Consider the following 21,662-nt stretch of genomic DNA (forward strand, 5'->3'; position numbering starts at 1 on the left):
CTGCATCCATATATAGTCAGATTCACACTGCGGTTCGTCACGTGATTCCATATCCAGGGGCCGTGTTAACACAACCAGTAGCCTGTTCACGTGTGTAAAATGGCCCACAATCACTGTGAGTGGCGTACCTAAGAACGCATGGGCTATGAGGACTGTTCTCTGTACTGACATCATTAGGATCATGAGACAGACATTAAAAGCCGCTGCCCCAAGCTTCCCAGAAGCAACTGTTTGTCGTAATCAGTGAAGTAGGCCAATGGCTAAATATCATATTAAAAATCAAGGCTTATTTAGGAGGATGACGAATTACCTGTACAATTAAACTCCTTAGATTCAGTTTGCTTCCTTTGTCAATAATCAAGGCTCTAGGATTGCGTGTCTCTTGTTCCCTCTCTCGCACCCTGTGTTCTGTCATAGTTATTTAAAAACCATTCCACTCTGGAGTCTGTCTGGATTTAATTATATTCTCCGGTGACATTAGAAGGGCAGTAACTTTAGATGCAGACAAAGCAGGTGGGGCAGGAAAGCAGTGAAGTTTATGTGCATGTTAAATCCAATTCAAATTCTAAAATGTCTTGGTTTCAATATTTAGTTCTTGGATCTAGTTTTCACTAAGTGGTGAAACGGCATTAGGAGCTACAATTTCAAACTGTAGGTGGAGCCTCACGTGATCGAATGTTCTTTCATTAAAAAAAAAATCCCATTCATAGAAAGCTGGGATTTTGAGCATCTAGCCTCAAAATCTGTTCCCCAGTGTTCCCTCTAAGCTGAGTTAATGTGAGCTAACTCACAGTTTTTTAGTCTCCGGCTCACACATTTTTGTCTTAGCTCAGGAAAGATGGCTCCAGAGCAAAGTAATGTATGCAGTAGCCAAATCGCTTGCTCACAACTTTAATATCAGTAGCTCACAAAGTAGATTTTTTGCTCACAAGACTCCACAGCTTAGAGGGAACACTGCGTGACAACTATATTTCTGTTTGGAGGAGAGGTCAACCAAGTGAACACTACCTGCAGTCTGAAATAGGGGTGTGCATTCAGCGGGGCAGCCGGAGAAGGGAAGGCAGAGAGCCCAAGCACGCTTGCCTCCCTTCCCTTCCCTACCTGAGCCTCCCCACTGCTGCAGGGAGACTCAGGGAGGGAAAGCAGGGAGAGCAAGGCAGGTTTAAATGCCTTTATTTATTTATTTATTATTTTTGGGATTTATATCCCGCCCCATCCAATATACAGCTCAGGGCGGCTAACAAACGGCCATGCCGAAGTTAAAATATGCATACAAACAACAGCATAATAAAAACACTATATCTTGACATAAAATTTGGTGCTTTCTTTCCCTCTCCAAACTCAGGGAGGGAAAGAAGGGCATTTAAACATGCCTTGGTGCTCTGCCTCGTCCAGGCAGCTGGGGAAGGGAAGGCAGGGAGAGGAGAGGAGGCCTCCACTCGTCAGTTTCACTCTCATCTACCTGTCAGCTGTTAGGTTTAGGCTATTTAAATGTAACAGCTGACTGGCAGGGAGTGAAACTGAGCAGTGGAAGTAGTGAAACTTGGGGAGGGAAGGAAGGCATTTTAACATGCCTCCCTTCCCTCCCCAGTCCTATAATTGTCAAACTCGGAACCTCGTTTGCCATGAATTCTGTGTGTTTCATCTTCACTACCTGTAACCACATCATTTGGATTCTGGATTTGGGGCATTGGGGGGGATGGTAAGAGTGTGTGGGGGGGACTGCTTTGCTTAGCTGCTTTGCAATTGTTTTCTTAAGGGGCCTCCCAAAGCAGGAAGTATGTGAAATGACCTTGAATGCCTGTCTCTGCTGCCAGCCTGTTATAGATAATGTAACTGTAGGTTCGCAGGTGGGGGAAGAGAGCTAACAGAGTGCGCTAGGTTTAGGCAGGCTGAATGGATGGATTGATTGGACAGGTCACCCGGGGTGGGGGGGCTTGTTTGAATCATATATAATTCCAGACCTGGCGCCAACCAAGTCAGTTCTGACACAAGATGGTCTTAGCTTGATACATCCTCATCTCTCAATAAACAAATCACTGCCAAGAGAGTGTTGTTGCAAGTAAGTTTGTTCAAGAGTCTGACAATAATAGACCCAAATATTTCCCCAGCCCCAATACTTTACCAGTATTGGACTGTGGGAATTCTGTATTAGTATTTTCAAGTCCGTTATACCTGAATTTGGATTTTCTTGCACACCCCTTGTCTGAAACAGTAAAGCCTAGGCATGGGTTTATAACTCATCAAGAGCTAGATCATAGACGAAAATCATTCTTACTTTGTACTAGTAAGCTATCATATATGTATGGGGGGGGGCGCAAAGCTTCACTTGTCCATATAGTTTTTGTTTCTTGTTAATACCAGCCGCTCTTTTCCCCTTGTCCTTGCAAACAAAAAAAGAGGACTGGTTTACATGACATGTATCTGAACCGACAAACTGATTTGTATTTTCCCTGCAAACAAAAAAAGTCCAAAGTTGAAATAAGCTACTTTTTGGAATGTTAGGTTGCAAAGAAAGTACAAAGCATAGTTTGGTTGTTTGGGCATAATAGCAGTTAAACTTGTGAGTGGGTCACACATAACTGGGGGAAGACGTGGAATCCCGAGTATCTCCTAGTGTCATTATCATAGCTGCAAACCATGGCTTGTTATTTCTGAACCAACTGAAGTGTGAACTGACCTATCTCACAGATACAGCCACAGGCAGCACCTGTTGTCTTTGTTGCAATTTTTCAGCAATTGCAGCCATCTCTATTAGTATGAAAGAAATTATGTTTGGAGGTTTTTATGCTATGGCTGCTTTTTGGACTTTACACACACAGTGCCAGATACTGACTATGATACTCTGGTCATTAAAACCAGACTGACTTACTGTTCCCTTCAAAATCAAGATTTAAAAAACCTTTATTACATGGTTCTTCTCTCCCTGAAATTCTAAAGATGTAGTATTCCCCAGCTTGTCAAATGTATGAAATCTTAACAGAATTCCAAATAAAACATTATGGGCTTAGCTGATGCTTGTTAGAGAAGGCTGTTTTCAAGTTACTTTCTGTTTTATAAGACTTAATGTTTCTTTTTCACTTATATGCTGCTTTTCATTTAGCAGTTTTCAAAGTGTTTAATAATTAGAAATAACAACCTGACAACATCTTTAAACAGTGAAGTAGTTTGGTGATCGGTATTGTACAGGACTAGTGTACACTACACTAGTAAAATATCAATTTACTGAAATAGGTTTTTTCAGTTCAGCATGAAATCCAGTACTACATATATTTTAAAAGCTAATATATATATAAATGTATTTTAAAATAGGGCAAGTATGGCTTTTTAGGCTATCGTACTGCTTTTTATAGGAGCTGCGGTGGCTCAAGTGGTTAAGACGCTGAACTGCAGGCTGTGGAAGGTCGGTAGTTCAGCAGTTCAAGACCCGAGTGTGCCGCATGACGGAGTGAGCTCCCGTCTCTAGTTCCAGCTCCTGCCAACCTAGCAGTTCGAAAGCAAGAAATTGCAAGTAGATAAATAGGTACCACTACGGTGGGAAGGTAACAGCATTCCGTGCGCCTTGGTGTTTAGTCATGCCGGCCACATGACCACGGAAACATCTTCGGACAGCACTGGCTCTTCGGCTTTGAAACGGAGATGAGCACCGCAACCCTAGAGTCGGCCTCGACTGGCTTCCGAGCAAGGGAAACCTTTACCTTTTACCTTACTGCTTTTTATGGTCAATTATGTTGGATATGAATGAACAGCCTTGAACCACTCCTTGTTCATTTTTATTAGAGCTTCCTTCAAGATGGAGAATCTACTTCAGCGCGATGTGATGACTTAGACGTTTTAAAAAGTAAGGGCTGCCCTCAAGAGGAAATAGAAAATCCCAGAGGCTCTCAAGAGATGCTCAAAAATAAGGAGGTAACAAATCGTGCCAAAGGATCTGCTGAAAGTCTCAAAGAGGAAAACATCACTCAGATACAACCGCAGCAAGTGGCCTTAAAGCTACGAATAGGTAAGGGTGAAAGTTATGGTGTGTTTTTTTTGGGGGGGGGGTGTCGTACCTGAAGATTTTTTTTTGTTTCCTCTTTTGCTTTAAAGCATTGGCTCAAACCAATAGTAAAACAGCAGAATTTTATTTTATTTCCGCTAATAAAAAGTGACTGCTTTCAAGATCTCTTAAAATAAAGTACAGGTGGAGTGAAGGAAGAATCTGTACAACAGTGGGCTTGTAAGTCTGTAAATCCTTTTCTGTCAAGTTTCTGTGATCGTTATGACGTCTCTGTTGGCTTGATGCTGTGCCTTGGGGGTTTCGGCTTGCATTTCAATCTCTTTTGTACATTCCCTTTTACAAAGGCAACTCAGTTGGCTTGTAAATAAATAGGCATATTAAAAATCAAAAGACCAAACTTCATGTAATGTGCTATGGGAATTCTTGGAATGCTGGGATCTTCTGGTATAAGTTTCAAACTAAAGATTACTTAGGGGTTGAACAGGCAAATATATTGTAAATATATTGACTTCAATATATCAAAAGTGAGGTTCATCTCGGATGCAGATTGTGAGACAGGAGATGGAAATAGAGGGTTGCCTGAAGGCTGTAGAGCCATGTTTGGCCATGGGGAAGTGTTTAAACTTTCAGAAGGTGTTTAAACTTTCAGAGTGGCTTTTGTATGGAAGAGGATTCATAAATCTGATTCACATGCTTTTGTGCATGAGTTGTGTAGAACTTTCACTAGAGTTTTTGCAGCCTTGGTGCTGTGATTTCAAGGGCAACAAAGCATAGCTGAACTGTACTGTTGTGATTTAAGCTACCAGACAAGTTTCTAAATTAACAAAGTCTAGTGAAGGGAAACACTTTGGGAGCTAGTGTGTACAGAGAGGCAGAAGAAGCAATGCTGACTAAAATGTGTTTTGAACTCCAGGTCCAGAGTTTAAATCCACTTCCCAATTTATTCTGTGCTGCGGCTTCCTTACAAGAAAGGAAAGTTGCAACAGTCCCAGAAGAGTTTTATGATGTTGCTCTGAACAAGTTTTAAATATTCTCCATGTGATTTGATGGCTTTCTTTCTTGCTGTGCCACAATTAACTTGCAAGAAGTGAGCAGTAACTCACAAAAACACATACCCCGCCACAATTTCTGTTAGTCTTTAAGGTGCTACTGGACTCTTGCTCTCTTCTACTGATACAGTCTTAACACGGCTACCCATCTTGATCTAACTTTCAAGAGAAAGTGAATGTTTGAGGGTCTTCTTTTAGCAGTGCATTATCTGCTTGTAGATTTTTCATTTGTACTGTTGTGCCTTAAGATTACTGGAATTTGCAGCTATGAAAAATTAGCAAGTGAAGGCTGTCTCAGATGAAGATAGTGAGATAGGAGATGGAAATAGAAGGCTGTAGAGCCAGAGGCAGACTTGAAGCTTTACTACTGAAAGCAGTGTGCTAAGAGATCTCTGAGTTCAACTTAAAATAGTTAAGAAACACAGCTAAATCTTATTAAGAGCTACAGCTGCTGGAGTTTTTGCTCAAATGAAAAGTGGGGAAATGTAACTTTACTCATCCAATGATCACAGTTATTGATTTCAGTGTGGCAAGTGGATGGTACACTTTGGCTGGGATGTGGCAGTATAATCATGAATGCATTGCCAGTCTTGAATCCTTTCAGTGCAGTTCTTCACATAGTTGAATTTAACTCTGTAACTTCTGAAAGTATAGATACGGTTGCCTGAAAGCTCATTTTTCTGTTCCGCACAGTCCTTGCCTTTAGGGGGTTTAGAATATGGAAGTAGACCCTCAATGAATTTTGCAAAATACCAAGATGATCAGGATAAGAACACCTACAAGCCTAATCCACGATATGACACCTGTGAAGAGCAAAATTAGAAATGCAAATTATTCATTTGTGCCTTTTGTGCTTTTTGGGGCAATCCTGAGAAGATTCAGTCAGCAAAAGATAGGGAAGGAGAGAAGTTTAAGAAAAGAAGATATTTTGAAAGTTTTTAGTAGAGTTTGTATTATTGAAGTCAAAAGAAAATCATGCTAGTAACTGATGAATTGGACAGACAAACATCCTACATTCTGTGCCTGCAGAATATAATGGAGTGTGTTTAGTTAAAGCCCCCTAGTTTATTGATAGCTTAAGTTTGTGCCTTTATGTCTCTGTGAATGGTCACTGCTGGTCAGCCTTTCAGAAGTACAATTTCAACAGAAATCTGAGACTATTTTAATTTTTTTTACTTCATGCGTTTAAAACTCCTAATTTGTGTGCGGAGGGCTGTCATATTCTGTCCATGTATAGTTTTAGCTTCTTTACTGAATTGTTTGAAATCTTTATTTTGTCTGGAATTAGGGGAACCACAGACCTTTTCATTAAAATTTAAGAGAGCAGAAGATTACCCTATTGATCTGTATTACCTTATGGATCTCTCCTACTCCATGAAAGATGACTTGGAGAATGTAAAAAGTCTTGGAACTTCTCTGATGAGTAAAATGAAGAATATCACTTCAGATTTTCGAATTGGTAAGGATCTTATTTGTATACATGAGAAAGCAAGAGACCAATATGTGTCAAAAACACTAGTTTCCCGGTATATTGTGTTGCTTGTAAAAGAACAGAATAATGTTCTAGAACTAAGTTTGAGTCCAGTGGCACCTTTAAAACCAACAAAGTTTAATTCTAGGTTTAAGCTTTTGTGGGCACGCAAATGAAAGCTTATACCCAGAATTAAACTTTGATAGTCTTACAGGTGCCACTAGACTCAAATTTTGTTCTATTGCTTCAGACCAACACAGCTACCCACCTGAATATAGAATAATGTTCTGAAAGAGAATTCGTAGTTTTCATGGCAGATACTCATCCTTAAAATGTTCCAGTCAGGAAATAGAATTGGATGTTACAAATATATTATTGTTGATGCTATTATATCAGTAAGTGAATCTTGAGCAAGGATTATCATTGGTAGTTCTTCGTGGTCTTTGACAAGAGCTATATATGGGGTCTATGCAAAAGCATCTTCAGAACATTTTAGTCTTACCAAGGAACTTGAGAGAAAAGTTGCAACCTTTGTGCCTGCCTCAAACAGAGGGGCAGACAGCTTGCTATAAAATCTTTCAGTTCTGAATTCTAGTGAGTACCTTATAAGCTGTGGTTGTGTGTATATGTTGTGAAGGTGCAAAATTCTGAGGATCTCTTGTTCAATGCAAGGGGAAAAGCAAATGTGTAAAGGTGGTAAACTTGGATAAAAATTTGAGTGGAATTTTTTTAAAAAAGATTGGACTGGCTACTTCTTTGACTTACAGCATTTCCTTTTCATGTACAAATACAGAAAGACAAATTATTACACAGGGCAGTTTAAAGTGAGATTAATCATGGTCCTGGAATATGAAGGGGGGGGGGAATTGGCAGAATACTGGCAACAGGTACATCAATAAGTTGAGTCTGAAATACAAAATCCCCCTTACATCTTTGTTAAAAGAAGAGAAGGAATGTTATCAGCTTCATGGCAGAGTGTGATTGGTGAAAAACAGGATTCAGTTAGTTCATAGATTTTAGAGGCTTCCTTGGCAAGTCAAAATTAGGATGCACTTGACACGGCCAGCTTCTTTAGGTGGTCCATAAATACCTTCAGACTGACATCATCTGTTAGAATTGGGGCAGCTGATTCTTGTCCCCATACATAGAGGCTGTTATGAGTCTGAGAAGGGTTCACTTTAGACAAGAGAAACCGTGCCTGACAGCCCCCGTGCTCCGTGTTAATGTAACGTGGCCTGGGGAACCTTGTCGTTCCCTTGTCTGCAGGATTTCCTGGGCATCATCCAGAGGAGTCTGCAGTAAGTGCTTGAAGTTCTCATATTCAGGCATATCTTGATAGCCAGTTTTGCACCACTGGGCAATAGTCTCACCAAGGTAAATGACAATCTGGAAGAAGGTATCCATCAGCAGTATGTGGTCAGCAAGAATGCCGCTGCTATCCAAGAGCACAGGCTCTGGTGGTCCATAGAATGAATAGGAATAGAGTATAGGCTGTATCATGATAGGGGACTGAATCAGGTCCTGCCTGGCAGAGTGGTGGCAATAATAGGAAGACTCATCTGGGCAGTTACTGAACACTTGAAGGAATGGAGAGCGTCATAAATGGAACATGGACTGAGGATACAGAGAGAATGAATCAGACATTCAGAATGAATTTGGATCATCCTTGTCGTATTGTCCAGATTTCTGGCAGAGTCTGATGAGTTGCCTGTCCAGCTGTCACAAAGCATCCGGCCCTTCCTCCAATTCAGCTCTGTAGATTTCCAGGTGAACCATCAAGCCTACAGCGGCTTCAATATGCTATAGCTGACTCTGTGCGTCTGCCCAGCTTCTAACAACTGTAGTCACACGAATGTGATTCTGCATGCTGGAATGCTGATAGTGTGTGACAAACTGCACAGCGCCTCTGCCACCGTGAGGAATTGGAGCGTTGTGCTGATTCAGTACTACAAAATAAATGCCAAGAGTCACGATAGGATCCTTTGGCACATTCCACTAATCCCAAGTTCATTTTCTGAAACACACGGCCCTTTGGCATTCAGGGATACGCATGGCTCAGTAGCTCCAGCAATCTTCAGTTCTCTGGAGGTCTTCACTTCTAAAGTGGCCCCAAAAGCCATTCTGAATTCCTGACTGAGATCTTTGCAAAACACCCTCTGGAATGTCTGCTTGAACAGAGAGGTGTTTTCATGTAACATTTTGTTCTTTGCTTAGGGATAAGTAAAACAGACATCTTCACAGTTGCCAAAGTAAAGTGTCTGGTCTTTGAAAAAAAATAGCTGATAGATAGAAGAGTTCTGAAGCAACCCTTTTTTTAGATGACCCCTGTATTTTATGACATTTCTCCTTGTGCCCCACTTCTTGCCTGGTAGTAAAAAAATGTCCCATATTTTCTAGGTAAAGGGGGAAATATCTCTGGGAAGAATTCTCCTGGAACCTTAGGATGCCCTAGTGCCTTGAGTAACATGTAACACAATAGCTCCCTTCACCATTTTCTTTTCTTTCTCTTAGGTTTCGGTTCTTTTGTGGAAAAAACTGTAATGCCTTACATTAGTACCACACCAGCCAAACTCAAGAACCCATGCACAGGTGATCTTAACTGTACAAGTCCTTTTAGCTACAAAAATGTGCTCAGTCTTACTGGCAATGGAACCCTATTCAATAAACTTGTAGGCAAACAGCACATTTCTGGCAATTTGGATTCTCCTGAAGGTGGATTTGATGCAATAATGCAAGTTGCTGTTTGTGGTGTAAGTACATTTCAGTTTCTTTTATATGTTACTGAAAGTATATTTGGCATGTGTCCCTCTGTCGTTCAGTTTATATATCTGGAACATGTCATGTTGCCATAGAAGAACTGTTAGTTTGACACCAAGAGTATAAATTCCAAGGGGGGGAAATGTCAGGGGGGCGGTGTCTAAGACCTTCTGCATACATTCCACCCAGAGGTTGATCCTAAAGGGGAAAAGGTTTGGGAAGTGGAGAAGTTCACTACCCTATGCATCCGTTTTCATTGTTCTTGAAGATATGAGTGAGATTTGATTAAATTAACCTTTTTGTAATATGCACGTATATAAGTCTGACTGAGCTTTGTTACACGGAAGAGGGCTGCCAAGTTACAACTTTCTGATTTTTTTTCTACTTAGTTTCACATTGTTTTGGGACTCGGTACTTATTTTCTGTTTAGTTCCCATTGGCTTTAGCAAAACCCACCTTTTCACATGATTTCAAGTTCTGCCAGCAGTACACTTCCTGTCTGGCTTTTGTTTTCTCATGCTCCAAACACAGCACAGTTTGGTAAAGGTACTGAGCAACACTCTGGAAAGAGTCTGACCTTAGTATCATGATGGCTGATACCAGAATAAAATCTGCAGATAACATTAGACAGTGAAGTAGAATGTACAAGAGGATCCTCACACCCACCTCACCTTCTTATTTTAAGGTCTTTTTAGCTGAAGTGTCCAGCTGCAAAGGTCCCAAAGTCATGCCCGTGTGTTCCCTGACCTTGTTCAGTCATGCTGGCAATAGCTGCCTCCTAGTACCAAAAGAAGCCCCGGCACAGAATGCTTGCAAACTGACTTTTGGAACTGCTTCCCACATTAACATTCTAGGCCTTAAAAAAAATACTGTTTCATCTCTCTAGCACTAAAGAGGTGGTGATGAGAGAAGACCATCTGTGTGTAAAAGAAAGAAAAATTATATTTAATTCTCAATACGGCACTAAAATGCAGATGAAAAAATCCACAGAATAGGGCCATGTACAGAAAAGGGATATCTTGAAAATGGGGGGGGGTGACTTAGGAGTCCTTGACTTACTGGAAGAAAACCAGTCGTGATGCTGTGTTTTGAAAATGTTGTTTATCAACCCCATAAATAGGTGATTGGCTGCAGGAAATGGAGGAGGAGGTGCTGCTAGATCAGCTAGTAAGGCAAGGAAGGAAATAGATGGCATGGCGAGCCAGGTGGCGGGGAGGGCAAGAGGGGCGTGCCTTTGAGGGAGCAGCTGTCAAGGCAGTGAGAAAGGATGCAGCACGAGCAAGTAAGTCAGAGAACAGTGGTGGCAGAGGCAGAGGGGAAGGACAGATGGCGGGAGGAGTAGGAGGTGGTGGCAGAATGAAGCTGTAGGAAGAAGTAGGGACCAGAGGGATCATTCGTTCTTTGCTGATCCCTGCATGTGGGAGGATATGAACAAACACACGCATGCTGATAATTTCATTTTCAGTTTTGTCTGCTGCTTTGAGCATCTGTATACTGAGCCTTTTAAAATCTTTACAAAAATTCGTCTTAAGGAAAAAATTGGATGGCGAAAGGATGTCACTCGATTGTTGGTGTTTTCCACGGATGCTGGATTCCATTTTGCTGGAGATGGGAAACTTGGAGGAATTGTTTTGCCAAACGATGGACAATGTCATTTAGATAACAACATGTACACGATGAGCCATTATTACGTAAGCATGTTTAACGGTGCTTTTGTTGGTTGGTTTGTACAAGTATATGGCCTAAAAGTGTATAATAAATAAGGATGGGGTTAGGTGGAACAGAAGTAGCTGTTTGGGCCCATTTCAGTATAACGCTTTACGTATATGGAAGAAAGCTGAGAGAGGAAGAAAGAAATGTATATAAGATCTTTGAAGGGTAAGGTTGGTGAGCCATTGAGTGCCAGCCCGTTAGCAAAGCTGATCTTTGATCTGGAGATATTTGGTTTCAAGTTATTTGTTAGCCATTAGTTTCACTTTTCTTAAGAGTATACTACTCTATTTTAAGGTAGGGGCAGCAAAACACACACACATACGAAGGTGCCTTATACTGATCCATACCATTAGGTCCATCAGGGTCAGTATTGTCTACTCAGACTGGCAGCAGCTCTCCAGGATCTCAGGCAGAGGTCTTTCACATCACCTACTACCTGGTCCTTTTTTTCACTGAAGATGCTGGGTATTGAACCTGGGATTCCCTGCGTGCCAAGCAGATGCTCTGCCACTGGGCCAAGTCCCTTCCTCGAAGAAAAACTGGGTTGCTTAGTTTTAGGTCACTTTTGATATACTTCTATATAGACAGTTAAAGGGGGAAATTGTGAGAGATGTTAAATAGGTAATGTGACCTAGCATAAGAATACAATTGTTTGCTTAATATTATCTAAACCTCATTCTGCAGGATTATCCCTCCATTGCTCATCTTGTTCAGAAACTAAGTGACAATAATATACAGATAATTTTTGCTGTGACACAAGAATTTCAGCCAGTTTACAAGGTAAAGATTTGTATTTATATATCCGTATATGTATTTCTCAAGTGTAGGTAGATCTGCAGATATCTATGTACATGGATCAGGCCTATACTGAGAGAAAAGAGATTTTTTCTCCAAACTTGGGGGACTCTCCAGATTTGCAGAAAAATCTTAAAACTTTGACAAATACATTGGGGGGGGGGTTAAATCCCTCCCAAAGAGAAGTATTGTCTGTGCCTGCGTAGCTCTCCTCCTGAGGCAGTGGAGATGCAGGTGAGTGGGGGAAGAACTGCTGTTGAGGAGGCAAAGAGGTGAGCTGCTGAGAGAAGATGAGGGGCTGCCGGGTGGGGGGTCGCCATGGCAGGAGAGAGGCTGAATGAACAGCCAGAAGAGCTGCCGAGTTGGTGAAGCTGGCAGAGGTGGGCATGCAAGTTGCAGCCACAACAACAGTAAACAGGCTGAGTGAGCAGTCAGGTGAGCGTCAGAGGTGGTGAGGACGCCAGGCGAGGAGCCAGCAGAGCTGCCAAGGTGGTGAAGCTGGAGGGGGAGGTGAGCGGCAGCCGTCGTGGCAGGGAAGAGGCCAGGAGGGGGCCAGCAGAGCCACCGAGGCATGGAAGCTGGCAGGGGAGGAAAGAGGCGAGCGGCAGGAACCATGGCAGGGAAAATACCCAGAGGCCAGGCAAGCTGCCCAGGTGGCAAAGCTGCCGGGGGGGGGTGCTGAGGTAGCTGCTGCTAATGCCAGTGAGGCTGGGGGGAGGGCGAGCAAGCTGCAGCCACTTGAGCAGGGAAGAGGCCGAGCAGGCAGGCAGAAAGAGAGAGAGAAATAATGATGGGGTGAGGAGGCAGAAAGAGGAGGAGTGATAGCAGACACATGGGAGAGAGACGGGAAGTAAGGGGCGGGAAGAGAGAGACAGTGCGAGAGGTGGAGGTGGAGAGGAGGAGTAAAGATGGAATAGGATGGCCACTCCCACAAGTTTCTTGTGGATCTCCACTTGTATATGCCTATATATTTATTTACACCCTGCATTTCTCTGCAGTGGGAACCCAAATGGTAGACATTGTCTCCTCACCTCCATTTAATTTTTTTACAAAATTTATACCCCACCTCTCTGCCCTCATCAGGACCACAAAGATGGCTCACAGATTAAAAACATCCATAATAAAAATACATATTAAGGACCATTAAAAGTAAACAAAACACATAATTAATACAATGCACGTCAGAGCTAAAATACACATACAAAAATATAAAAACAAAACATTGGGCAAGAGGGAATCACTGAGAGGAAGCCATACAAAACAAAAAGTCTTTGCCCACTGGTGGAAGACAGCAGTAGAAGAACAGACACTTCTCCCTGGGGAGAGAGTTCCAGCGTTTTGGTGTTACGACCAAGAAAGCTCTCTCCAAGGTTGCCACCTGCCTAATTTGAAGGTGGTGGCACCCAAGCAGGGCCTCAGAAGAGGACTGGTTGGGTAGGTTTCTAAGGGCATAGATGGCCCTTCAGGTATGCTGATCCCAAGCCATATAGGGCTTTAAAGGTCAACCAACCCCAGCACTTTGAATTGTACCTGGGGAGAAATTTAGAGCCAGTGTTGGTTAGCGAAGACCACAGTGATGTGGTCACTACAACCAAGGTTCCCTCTAAGCTGTGGAGTCTTGTGAGCAAAAATTCTACTTTGTGAGTGACTGGTGTAAAAGTTCTGAGCGAGCGATTTGACTACTGCATGCATTAGCTTGCTCTGGAGCCCTCCTTCCTGAGCTAAGACAAAAATGTGTGAGCCTGAGGCTAAAAAGCTGTGAACTCAGCTTAGAGGGAACAATGACTACAACCCACTCAAGTCAACCTCCTGGCTGCAGCATTCTGCATCAGCTGAAGTTTCTAAACACTTTTTAAGGGCCCCACATAGAGTATATTGCAGTAATCTAATATACATGTAACCAGGGCACGCATCTTTTCTGCCTGGGAAAGCTCAAAGCTGGTAAAAAGCATTCTTAAGCACCATTGCCACCTGCTCATCCAGCAGTAGGTCTGGGTCCAAAATCATCCCCAGGCTACAGACCTGTTCCAAAATGAGTGATGCATCTCCCAGGTCAGACCTTCCACTCACGAGTAGCACTTCCATCGTGTCAGAATTAAGCTTCCGTTTATTAGCCCATGTCTACATCAGAATTGCCTCCCAGCACTGGTGCAGGATTTCCAAAGCCAGAAGCGCCAGATAGAGCAGATTGTCATCCATATATTAGTGACAATCAGTCCGAAATGTTATCCTCTTAACAACTGTCTGAGGCAGGGTAGGCAGTGAGTATATCGTAGAATCATAGAGTTGGAAGGAACCTCCAGGATCATCTAGTCCAACCCTCTGCACAATGCTGGAAATTCACAAATACCTCCCCACCCCCAGTGACCCCTGCTGAATGCCCAGAAAAGGGGGGGGGCCCTCCAGGATCCCTGGCCAAACTGGCCTGGAGAACAATTGCTTCCTGAACCCATAATGGCGATCAGCATTTCCCTGAGCGTGTAAGAAAGGGCCACAAGAACTAAGCACTGAGGCAGCCCTTCCTGCCCTCCCTTCTCGTGATCTGCCTGGTAGGCCCAAGGTCACCAGCAAGCTTCCATAGTGGAGCAAGGACTTATACCTGGATTTCCCTCATCTTAGTCTGCACTTTACAGACTAGTAAAGTTGTAATCTTGGAACTATTTCATAAGAGAGTCTTTGCATTTACAGTAGAAAACCGCTATATGTGCCAAACGTCTTGTTGTCTAGATTCACTGCTTCCCCAATATGGGCCCATCTATTTGAATACCTGTCTGAATTATTTAGCACTCCAGCCAAAACCAGATATAATTGAGATTATCCTATAGCCACCCAAATAACAAATAATACTCAAATTTCAATTTAATTTTTAAACTTTTATTGATACTTACAGGAGCTGAAGAATTTGATTCCAAAATCTGCTGTGGGAACGCTGTCTTCAAACTCCAGTAATGTGATTCAACTGATTATCGATGCGTACAATGTAAGTCTATTCTAGTGAGTAGCTTTCATTTTCCCCTCAAGCTAACACAAGTTTACAAAGAGGGAAATCTGTATCTCATTGCCACTAACAGAGCTGGATTACTGCTGTTTACGAGGCTGAGATCATGGGCTGGAAATGGAATAGAACATGGCATGAGATACAGTGAGTGCAAGGTGCTTTGTGCAGCACTCTCTCTTGCAGAGCTAATATTGAATCCTTGGGGGGGTCTGGTAAGGAGGAGCAGCGTTCTGAGACAGGGACCTTGTTTGTTGGAATCTCTGCAGAGAAACGTGAAGGCTCTCATTGTGCCTGTGCAGAGGTATCAAGCAGCAAAACCATGGGTCTGGGGTAGTGCCCGGAGGTCTCTTCGCAGGCATGCCAAGCATGTGCTTCAGCTGGATGATTGACTGTTGTGCCATCACTGAACCATTTGTGTTTTGTATAGGTTTTGTTGAAACCTTTTAACAGCATACTGTATGATTAATTATACTGTATGGTATAAATATAGTGTATGGTATAACTAAATGACTCACTTTTATTTTAGTCATTGTCTTCAGAAGTTATTTTGGAAAACAGCAAATTACCAAAAGAAGTGACAATTGAATATAAATCTTTTTGCAAGAACGGAGTGAATGGTACAGGAGATGAAGGAAGGAAGTGCTCGAACATTTCAATTGGAGATGAGGTAATTTCTGGAGCATCGAATGAAGCCTGGATTTTTGGGTGGCTCAGAAGTGTGCAGTGCGCATGGTGTTCTTATGAAACGTTTTGACTACTATTCCTCTGTATACCAGTAATCCATTTACTGTGTTTACAGGTTAAGTTTGAGATTAAAGTTACAGCCACCCAGTGTCCAGAAAAAGGGCAGAGTGAACCCATTAGAATCAAACCACTGGGTTTCACTGAAGAGGTAGAAATTAAGCTGGAGTTCATCTGTGAATGCGAATGTCACAAGGAAGGAATTGCAGACAGCCCACTGTGCCATAATGGAACATTTGAGTGTGGTGCTTGCAGGTACATAATTATTAACTTGACTGTTTTTCCTCAAAAAAAAAGTTTGTAATAGAGAATAAAATGTTTTCCTTGTAAAAATAACAAAAATCCCTTTGCCCGTCATGGGTACCAAGCTGATAGAATCAAAACTAGCTTTGTGGACATCTCCCAAGTTTTCAGCAATGAAAGAGAAAAATGTGGTTGTAACTGATCATCTTAAATCTCACTGAAAACAACACTACCTTGATTTTAGAACCCTTTCTCCCAGTCCTTGATATTGAGGACTCAGTCTTGAGATGGATCTTTCATTGTTTGAGATGAGCTCTGACACTCAGTAAGACTTGCTACTTTCTCTCTGGTCCCCTTTTGCTGCCACATCCTTTCTCTTCATCTGTTATCTCTCTTGCCCTCCCATTTTCAAGGATAAATCTTCTCTCCTTCCTCCCCTCATCCTTCTCTCTTTCACTGCTGGATTGCATAGTCCTACTACATTCTCAGTTTCCTTGTATCTTTCATCATCAATCTTCTGTGCAGGTCTTTACAGCTAAAAGTCTCCAAGGGGTGCTGCACACTGGAGCCAGAAGATTGGCGATGAAAACAAAGTTGCACTTACCTGTAACTATTCTTCATCGAGTATCTTCTGTGCGGGCACACATACCCTCCCTCCTGCCCTGCTGCGTGCTCTGGCTTTGGCAGCGCTAGAGGTACTGCGGGTGGAGGTGCTGCTGCACAGGAGCATGTGGTCCTTGGACAGGAACAAGCTTCTGACTCTAGTGCACAGCACCCCCTGGAGGCTTTTTGCTGTAAAGACCTATCTGATGGCAGGCCTGCTCATGCGCAGTCCTCATGTGTGCCTGCACAGAAGATAATAGTTACAGGTAAGGCCAGCTTTGTTTTCTAGTTGGCTTTTTTCTGTCCCACCTCCCCATTCACTTCCCCACACCCCTTTATTCCTCCTCTTTCCCGTGCTGCTGCTTTTTTTCCCTTTGTCTTCCACCATCTCCTCCTTTCCTTCTCCTGTACCAACCTATTTTTAACCCGGAGAGAATTTGGCTGACCTTTCCCCCTCACATGGTGAAATCCAGCAAAAGGGGGGGGGGAATGAGGGAGAATCCAAATGAGCCTCCCAGTTCTAAAGGGAAAACTGAATTAAATGACTGTCACTGCTGCATTGGTACAGTTATACGTTTTGACCCTTGTCACCACCAACCCCCAAATCTACTCAGATTTGCCTAAAATACTGGCTGATAACAGGACCTTAAATACCCTTCTAAATGTTTGGCTGATCTTGTGTTTTTTTTGGGGGGGGGTTTCCATGGTGGAGGCGTCAAAAACCCAGGGAGTATCTGTGAGGGGCACTAAAAATAAAGTGCAACTGCAGTGGACTTTGCACTGTGCCAGATCCCAGTTGCTGTTGTCCTCAGTGAGCAGGCTTCTGGGTTATTACACTGGTGCAGACAGAAGAAAGTCATTCAAGTTTTTGTTCATGCATTTTGGAACATCTAGTGATAGGTCGATCCTTTCGTCTTTTCCATACAACCTTTTGCAGGTTGCTTTGTTTTGAATAAAAGTAAGAAGAAATGCTTACATAAGGCTGACATTTCACAATTCAGGCATGCAATGGACACTTTTGTTTTCCTTTCAGGTGTAAATCAGGGCGTATTGGGAAAAACTGTGAATGCAGCATGGATGAAGTTAACAGTGAAGATATGTCAGGCACCTGTAGAGCACAAAACAGTACAGAAATATGTAGCAACAATGGAGAATGCATTTGTGGACAGTGCGTGTGCAAGATAAGAGATAACCCAAATGAAATATACTCTGGCCAGTTTTGCCACTGTGATAACTTCAACTGTGATCGATCTGATGGCTTGATTTGTGGAGGTAACTAGTTTCTTTTGAGTGAATTTTCAAAATGCTGAGATGACAAGTGTGAAACTACCATGAGAAAGTAGGAGGAGAATCTGGTAGATGACAGAAAAGATGTTCACTTCAGGCTCTTGGAGAGTCACATTCATGATTGCCATCAATCAGAGAAGCCACATAACTACTTTATAGCCTATGCATCAGTCGTTCAAGCACACATCTGCAAACGTAAGATAGATGACTAACCTTTTTCATTACCAGAGTACCTCTGAGCGTGTAGGGCTCTCTCTCCTGAACATGTAGCCCTTGGGTATCTGGAGTGAGGGGAAAGGGCTTCCTTGCAGCTTTACCCGTCCTCCATTCCCTGCAGCCACAGCCATTTCAAGGTGAGAACCATGTACTAGCCACCAACCCTACAGGGCAGTGGCCTTGCATTTTCCAGGGGCAAACAAGGCTGCAGAGGCAGGGCAGTTGCCTTCCTCTGGTGTGACTCCAACTCGAAGAATTAAGCACTGGTCCTCAGTTAGGTCTGACCGATCTGTTCCACTAGTAGTGGTGTTTTGCATCAGGGGAAGGTTCCATATGTTGGTGGGGTGGGGAGCGTCTGATAGCAGAACAGATCCACAGGATCTAATCCCTTATTCTCCACAGGAACTCATACTTATTCCTTATTCACTGTGTTGGTTTATGATGGTTTGCATTCTATACTTGTTAGAGAGATTAGCAAGGTTATGCAAATGTTTATATATACTGTGGTTCATCAGACTAGCCCAGTATGCTGGAGAACATATATTATTCAAAATATTTGGTTCTTGCTCTAGAAAGGCCTTTCAGATGACACAGGCTAGGGAAATGGAGGAGAGGGAACACTTGTCTAAAAAGAAGAAAACATCCTTCCTGTGGACTTTTCACCAGCTTTTAAGCAGAGGACCTAAATTGGCACTATATATATATATTAATATATATATAATATATAGTATATATATTAATACTGCATTGAAGCTTGGTACTACGCAATCTCCTCTTTATCTCCCTCCCCACCTTTTATTTCTGTAGGGCATGGTGAATGTAAATGTCGAGAATGCGAGTGCTGGCAAAACTACACGGGCTCTGCTTGCGAGTGTCCCCTGGATACAACCCCATGTGAAGCTGCTAATGGGCAAATCTGCAATGGCAGAGGGACCTGTGAGTGCGGGGTCTGCAACTGCACGGATTCCAAATTCCAGGGACCTACGTGCGAGTTGTGTCAGACCTGTGTTGGAGTCTGTGCGGAGCACAAGTAAAACTTCTTGAAGAGTATAATCTTTATTATTGTTACTTTATTACACAAACACAATGAACAAGGGGGGGGAACTCAAAATGACAAATGCAAGACAAAGGAATTCAGATGGGGGGGGTCAAATAAAACGCTTTCTGTATATATTTTGTTTTTAAGGATGTGTACAGTTAGGGACTTTGAAGCACTCAGTATTTGTACACCGAGCTGCTTGTTGGATAGACACAAACTGTCAAGCTGGCGCCCAGAGGATCTTGCTCTGTTAAACTTCATGTATAATTTGCCTGTCTGTTTCTGTTAGAGCATGGACATTATGCAGAGGTGACCTGGTGGGTGCTTCTGTGGATATTCTCAAATTAACCTGGGAGTACTATGACCATTCTTCTGTAGTGCCCTGGGGTCATTATGGAATGTCTTGCTTTAGGGATATATCTTGAATTTGAGTATGATTCATATGAATGGGAGGTCATAATATCATAGTAGCTTTCCCTGTAATTAGAAGAGCATCTGAGCTGGCCGAATTGTATGTGTTTCACAAAAACTCCACCTTCATTTCAAAGACGAATGCGTTTTTCCATAGGAGCCAGAATTTAATTTCTTCTTCTGTTTAAAGCACACTTGCCCTCAAAACTTGGCATGACCCTCTAAAGGTTTTTACCTCAGTTTAATATTCCTAAGAAGCTCTAGTCTATTTGTATCCTTTCACCCATCTTCCATGGAAAGAATGATCAGCAAACACCAACTGTGAAAGGGGGAGAAAAGTCTGCCTATATCTGGCTTGTGAGATTCTACTCATTACCATCTGGGGGTCACTCTGGAAAAGGAGCAACAGCTAGCGGTTTTCACCACCAGTGCCCACCCAGAAGAGATCTGTAGATGTCTTTGGCAGGGCAGTTCTTCAGCATGTCCTCTCACAATAGTTCCTAGGTGAAGACTCCCTCACTTCCACCAATGCAGAATGAAATGTTAGACTTATTTTATGAGTTCCTTTTCATCAGTAGAATGGAGGACATTCTTAGCAGTAACTATTGGGGACACAATAAGAGGACATGTCAGTTCCCAGGGCTGCTATTCAGCTGTAGTTTCCCCCCAGGAACTTATTTTTTTATTCATGGTTAAGTTCCTACCTTTCCTTCAGTTGCTAGCAATGCTCCCTCTAAGCTGTGGAGTCTTGTGAACTAAAATTCTTCTTTGTGAGCTACCGGCATTAAAGTTGTAAGCAAGCGATTTGGCTACTGCATAAATTAGTTTGCTCTGGAGCCATCCTTCCTGAGCTAAGACAAAAATGTGTGAGCCAGAAGCTTAAAAAGTATGAGATAGCTCACACTAACTCAGCTTAGAGGGAACACAGTTTGCTGGGAACAGCATTTAAAAGCAGCCATGGACAAGGGGATCTTTTCACACAAGAATTGGAAAGATTATAGCCCTGCTTATGGAGCAAGATGGAACTTAAGTCTGCCAAGCATACCCTCCATTCCACCAGTGAGAAGAAACACAGTAATTCCAGTGTTTCAGTCTCTGTCACATTGAACTTTGGAGGAGGTAGAAGCTGCATAAGAGGCTAGTACTGTTTCTGCCTGCTCCAGGGCCATGTGTGAACACTCTTAAATCCCGTAAAACTACTAGCATTGTGCAGAGGATTTGAGGGAGATGGTGAGCAGTGTTCCCTCTAAGCTGAGTTAGTGTGAGTTAGCTCAGTTTTGTAGCCTCCAGCTCACACATTTTTTGTTTCAGCTCAGGAAGGAGGGCTCCAGAGCAAGCTAATGTATGCAGTAGCCAAATCGCTCGCTCACAATTTGAATGCCAGTAGCTCGCGATGTAGAATTCTTGCTCACAGGACTCCACAGCTTAGAGGGAACATTGGTGGTGAGCCAGTGAGAATTAGAAATAGTGGCTGGCTGTTGAATCAAGCTGAAGTAGTGGGACCCCCTGATTTTCACAGCAGTCTTCAATTTGAATTGAGATGGCCTGTCCCCACAGTGTAATGGATCCACCTGGGTTTCAGATGGCATCGGGGATTTTCTTGCTGATAGGGCTGGTGCTCCTGCTGATGCCCTTGTTGACATCTGAAATGAGGCAATTCCCCCAGGCAGTAGACACAATTGCTCTTAGGTACCCTTCTGTCTCCGATGTGAAAACCTGGGCAGCCCCTGGGTTTACTGAGGGGCTGCAGATGATGAAAAGGGAAACTGCTAGGGCAACGGTGGAGACTTGGGACAACATACAGGGCAGAGCTCATTTTAAAGCCTACTCTATGGCTGTAATGTTGGCTATGAAACAATATTTCTCTGCCCTGATTGCCTCCACACAGTGCAGACCTGTGGGACTCTTCTGGGTGGTCAGGGGCCTATTGGGTTCCAGCGTACAGGAGGAGGAGGACTGCTCTGCTGCCTGCTGCAATAAATTTCCTCAACACTTTGCAGTTAGAATATCTCACATACGTTCTGACTTGGACTCTACAATAGCTGTGACAGGATCAGATAGTCCCAAGGTGCTGATTTGGCCAGTTGTGTAGGATACCTTTCAGCTTGTCCAGTCTGAGGATGTGGACAGGATTCTGGGAAGTTTAAGACCTACTGCCTGCTTGCATGACCCTTGCCTCTTCTGGCTGCTTGAATCTGTTGGGGGAGGAGCTGGCAGGCTGGGTTCAGGAGACGAGTAAATGCCTCCCTGAGAGAAGGGGTGGGCACCCCTGCCTTGGGGGGTGAGCAGTGGTGCATCCACTCCCAAAGAAACCTCTGGAATCAGTAAAGTTGAATAGC

The 21,662-nt window shown here is 43.1% G+C and overlaps 1 protein-coding gene across 2 annotated transcripts in view; it reads left to right on the forward strand.

Annotated features, from left to right (window-relative positions):
* Positions 1 to 21,662, forward strand: part of ITGB1 (integrin subunit beta 1) — a 52,336-nt gene that overhangs the window by 21,919 nt on the left and 8,755 nt on the right. For both annotated transcript variants that reach the window (XM_015428986.1, XM_015428987.1), the window contains exons 4-13: positions 3,781 to 4,003; positions 6,338 to 6,508; positions 9,032 to 9,270; positions 10,810 to 10,968; positions 11,675 to 11,770; positions 14,676 to 14,765; positions 15,310 to 15,450; positions 15,583 to 15,779; positions 17,404 to 17,642; positions 18,681 to 18,903. In XM_015428986.1, coding sequence (XP_015284472.1) covers positions 3,781 to 4,003; positions 6,338 to 6,508; positions 9,032 to 9,270; positions 10,810 to 10,968; positions 11,675 to 11,770; positions 14,676 to 14,765; positions 15,310 to 15,450; positions 15,583 to 15,779; positions 17,404 to 17,642; positions 18,681 to 18,903 — 1,778 coding nt within the window. The remainder of the gene's footprint in view (positions 1 to 3,780; positions 4,004 to 6,337; positions 6,509 to 9,031; positions 9,271 to 10,809; positions 10,969 to 11,674; positions 11,771 to 14,675; positions 14,766 to 15,309; positions 15,451 to 15,582; positions 15,780 to 17,403; positions 17,643 to 18,680; positions 18,904 to 21,662) is intronic.

The sequence above is a fragment of the Gekko japonicus genome, unplaced genomic scaffold (genome assembly GCF_001447785.1).
Source record: "Gekko japonicus isolate JY-2015 unplaced genomic scaffold, Gekko_japonicus_V1.1 scaffold1330, whole genome shotgun sequence".
Classification (NCBI taxonomy): Eukaryota; Metazoa; Chordata; class Lepidosauria; order Squamata; family Gekkonidae; genus Gekko; species Gekko japonicus.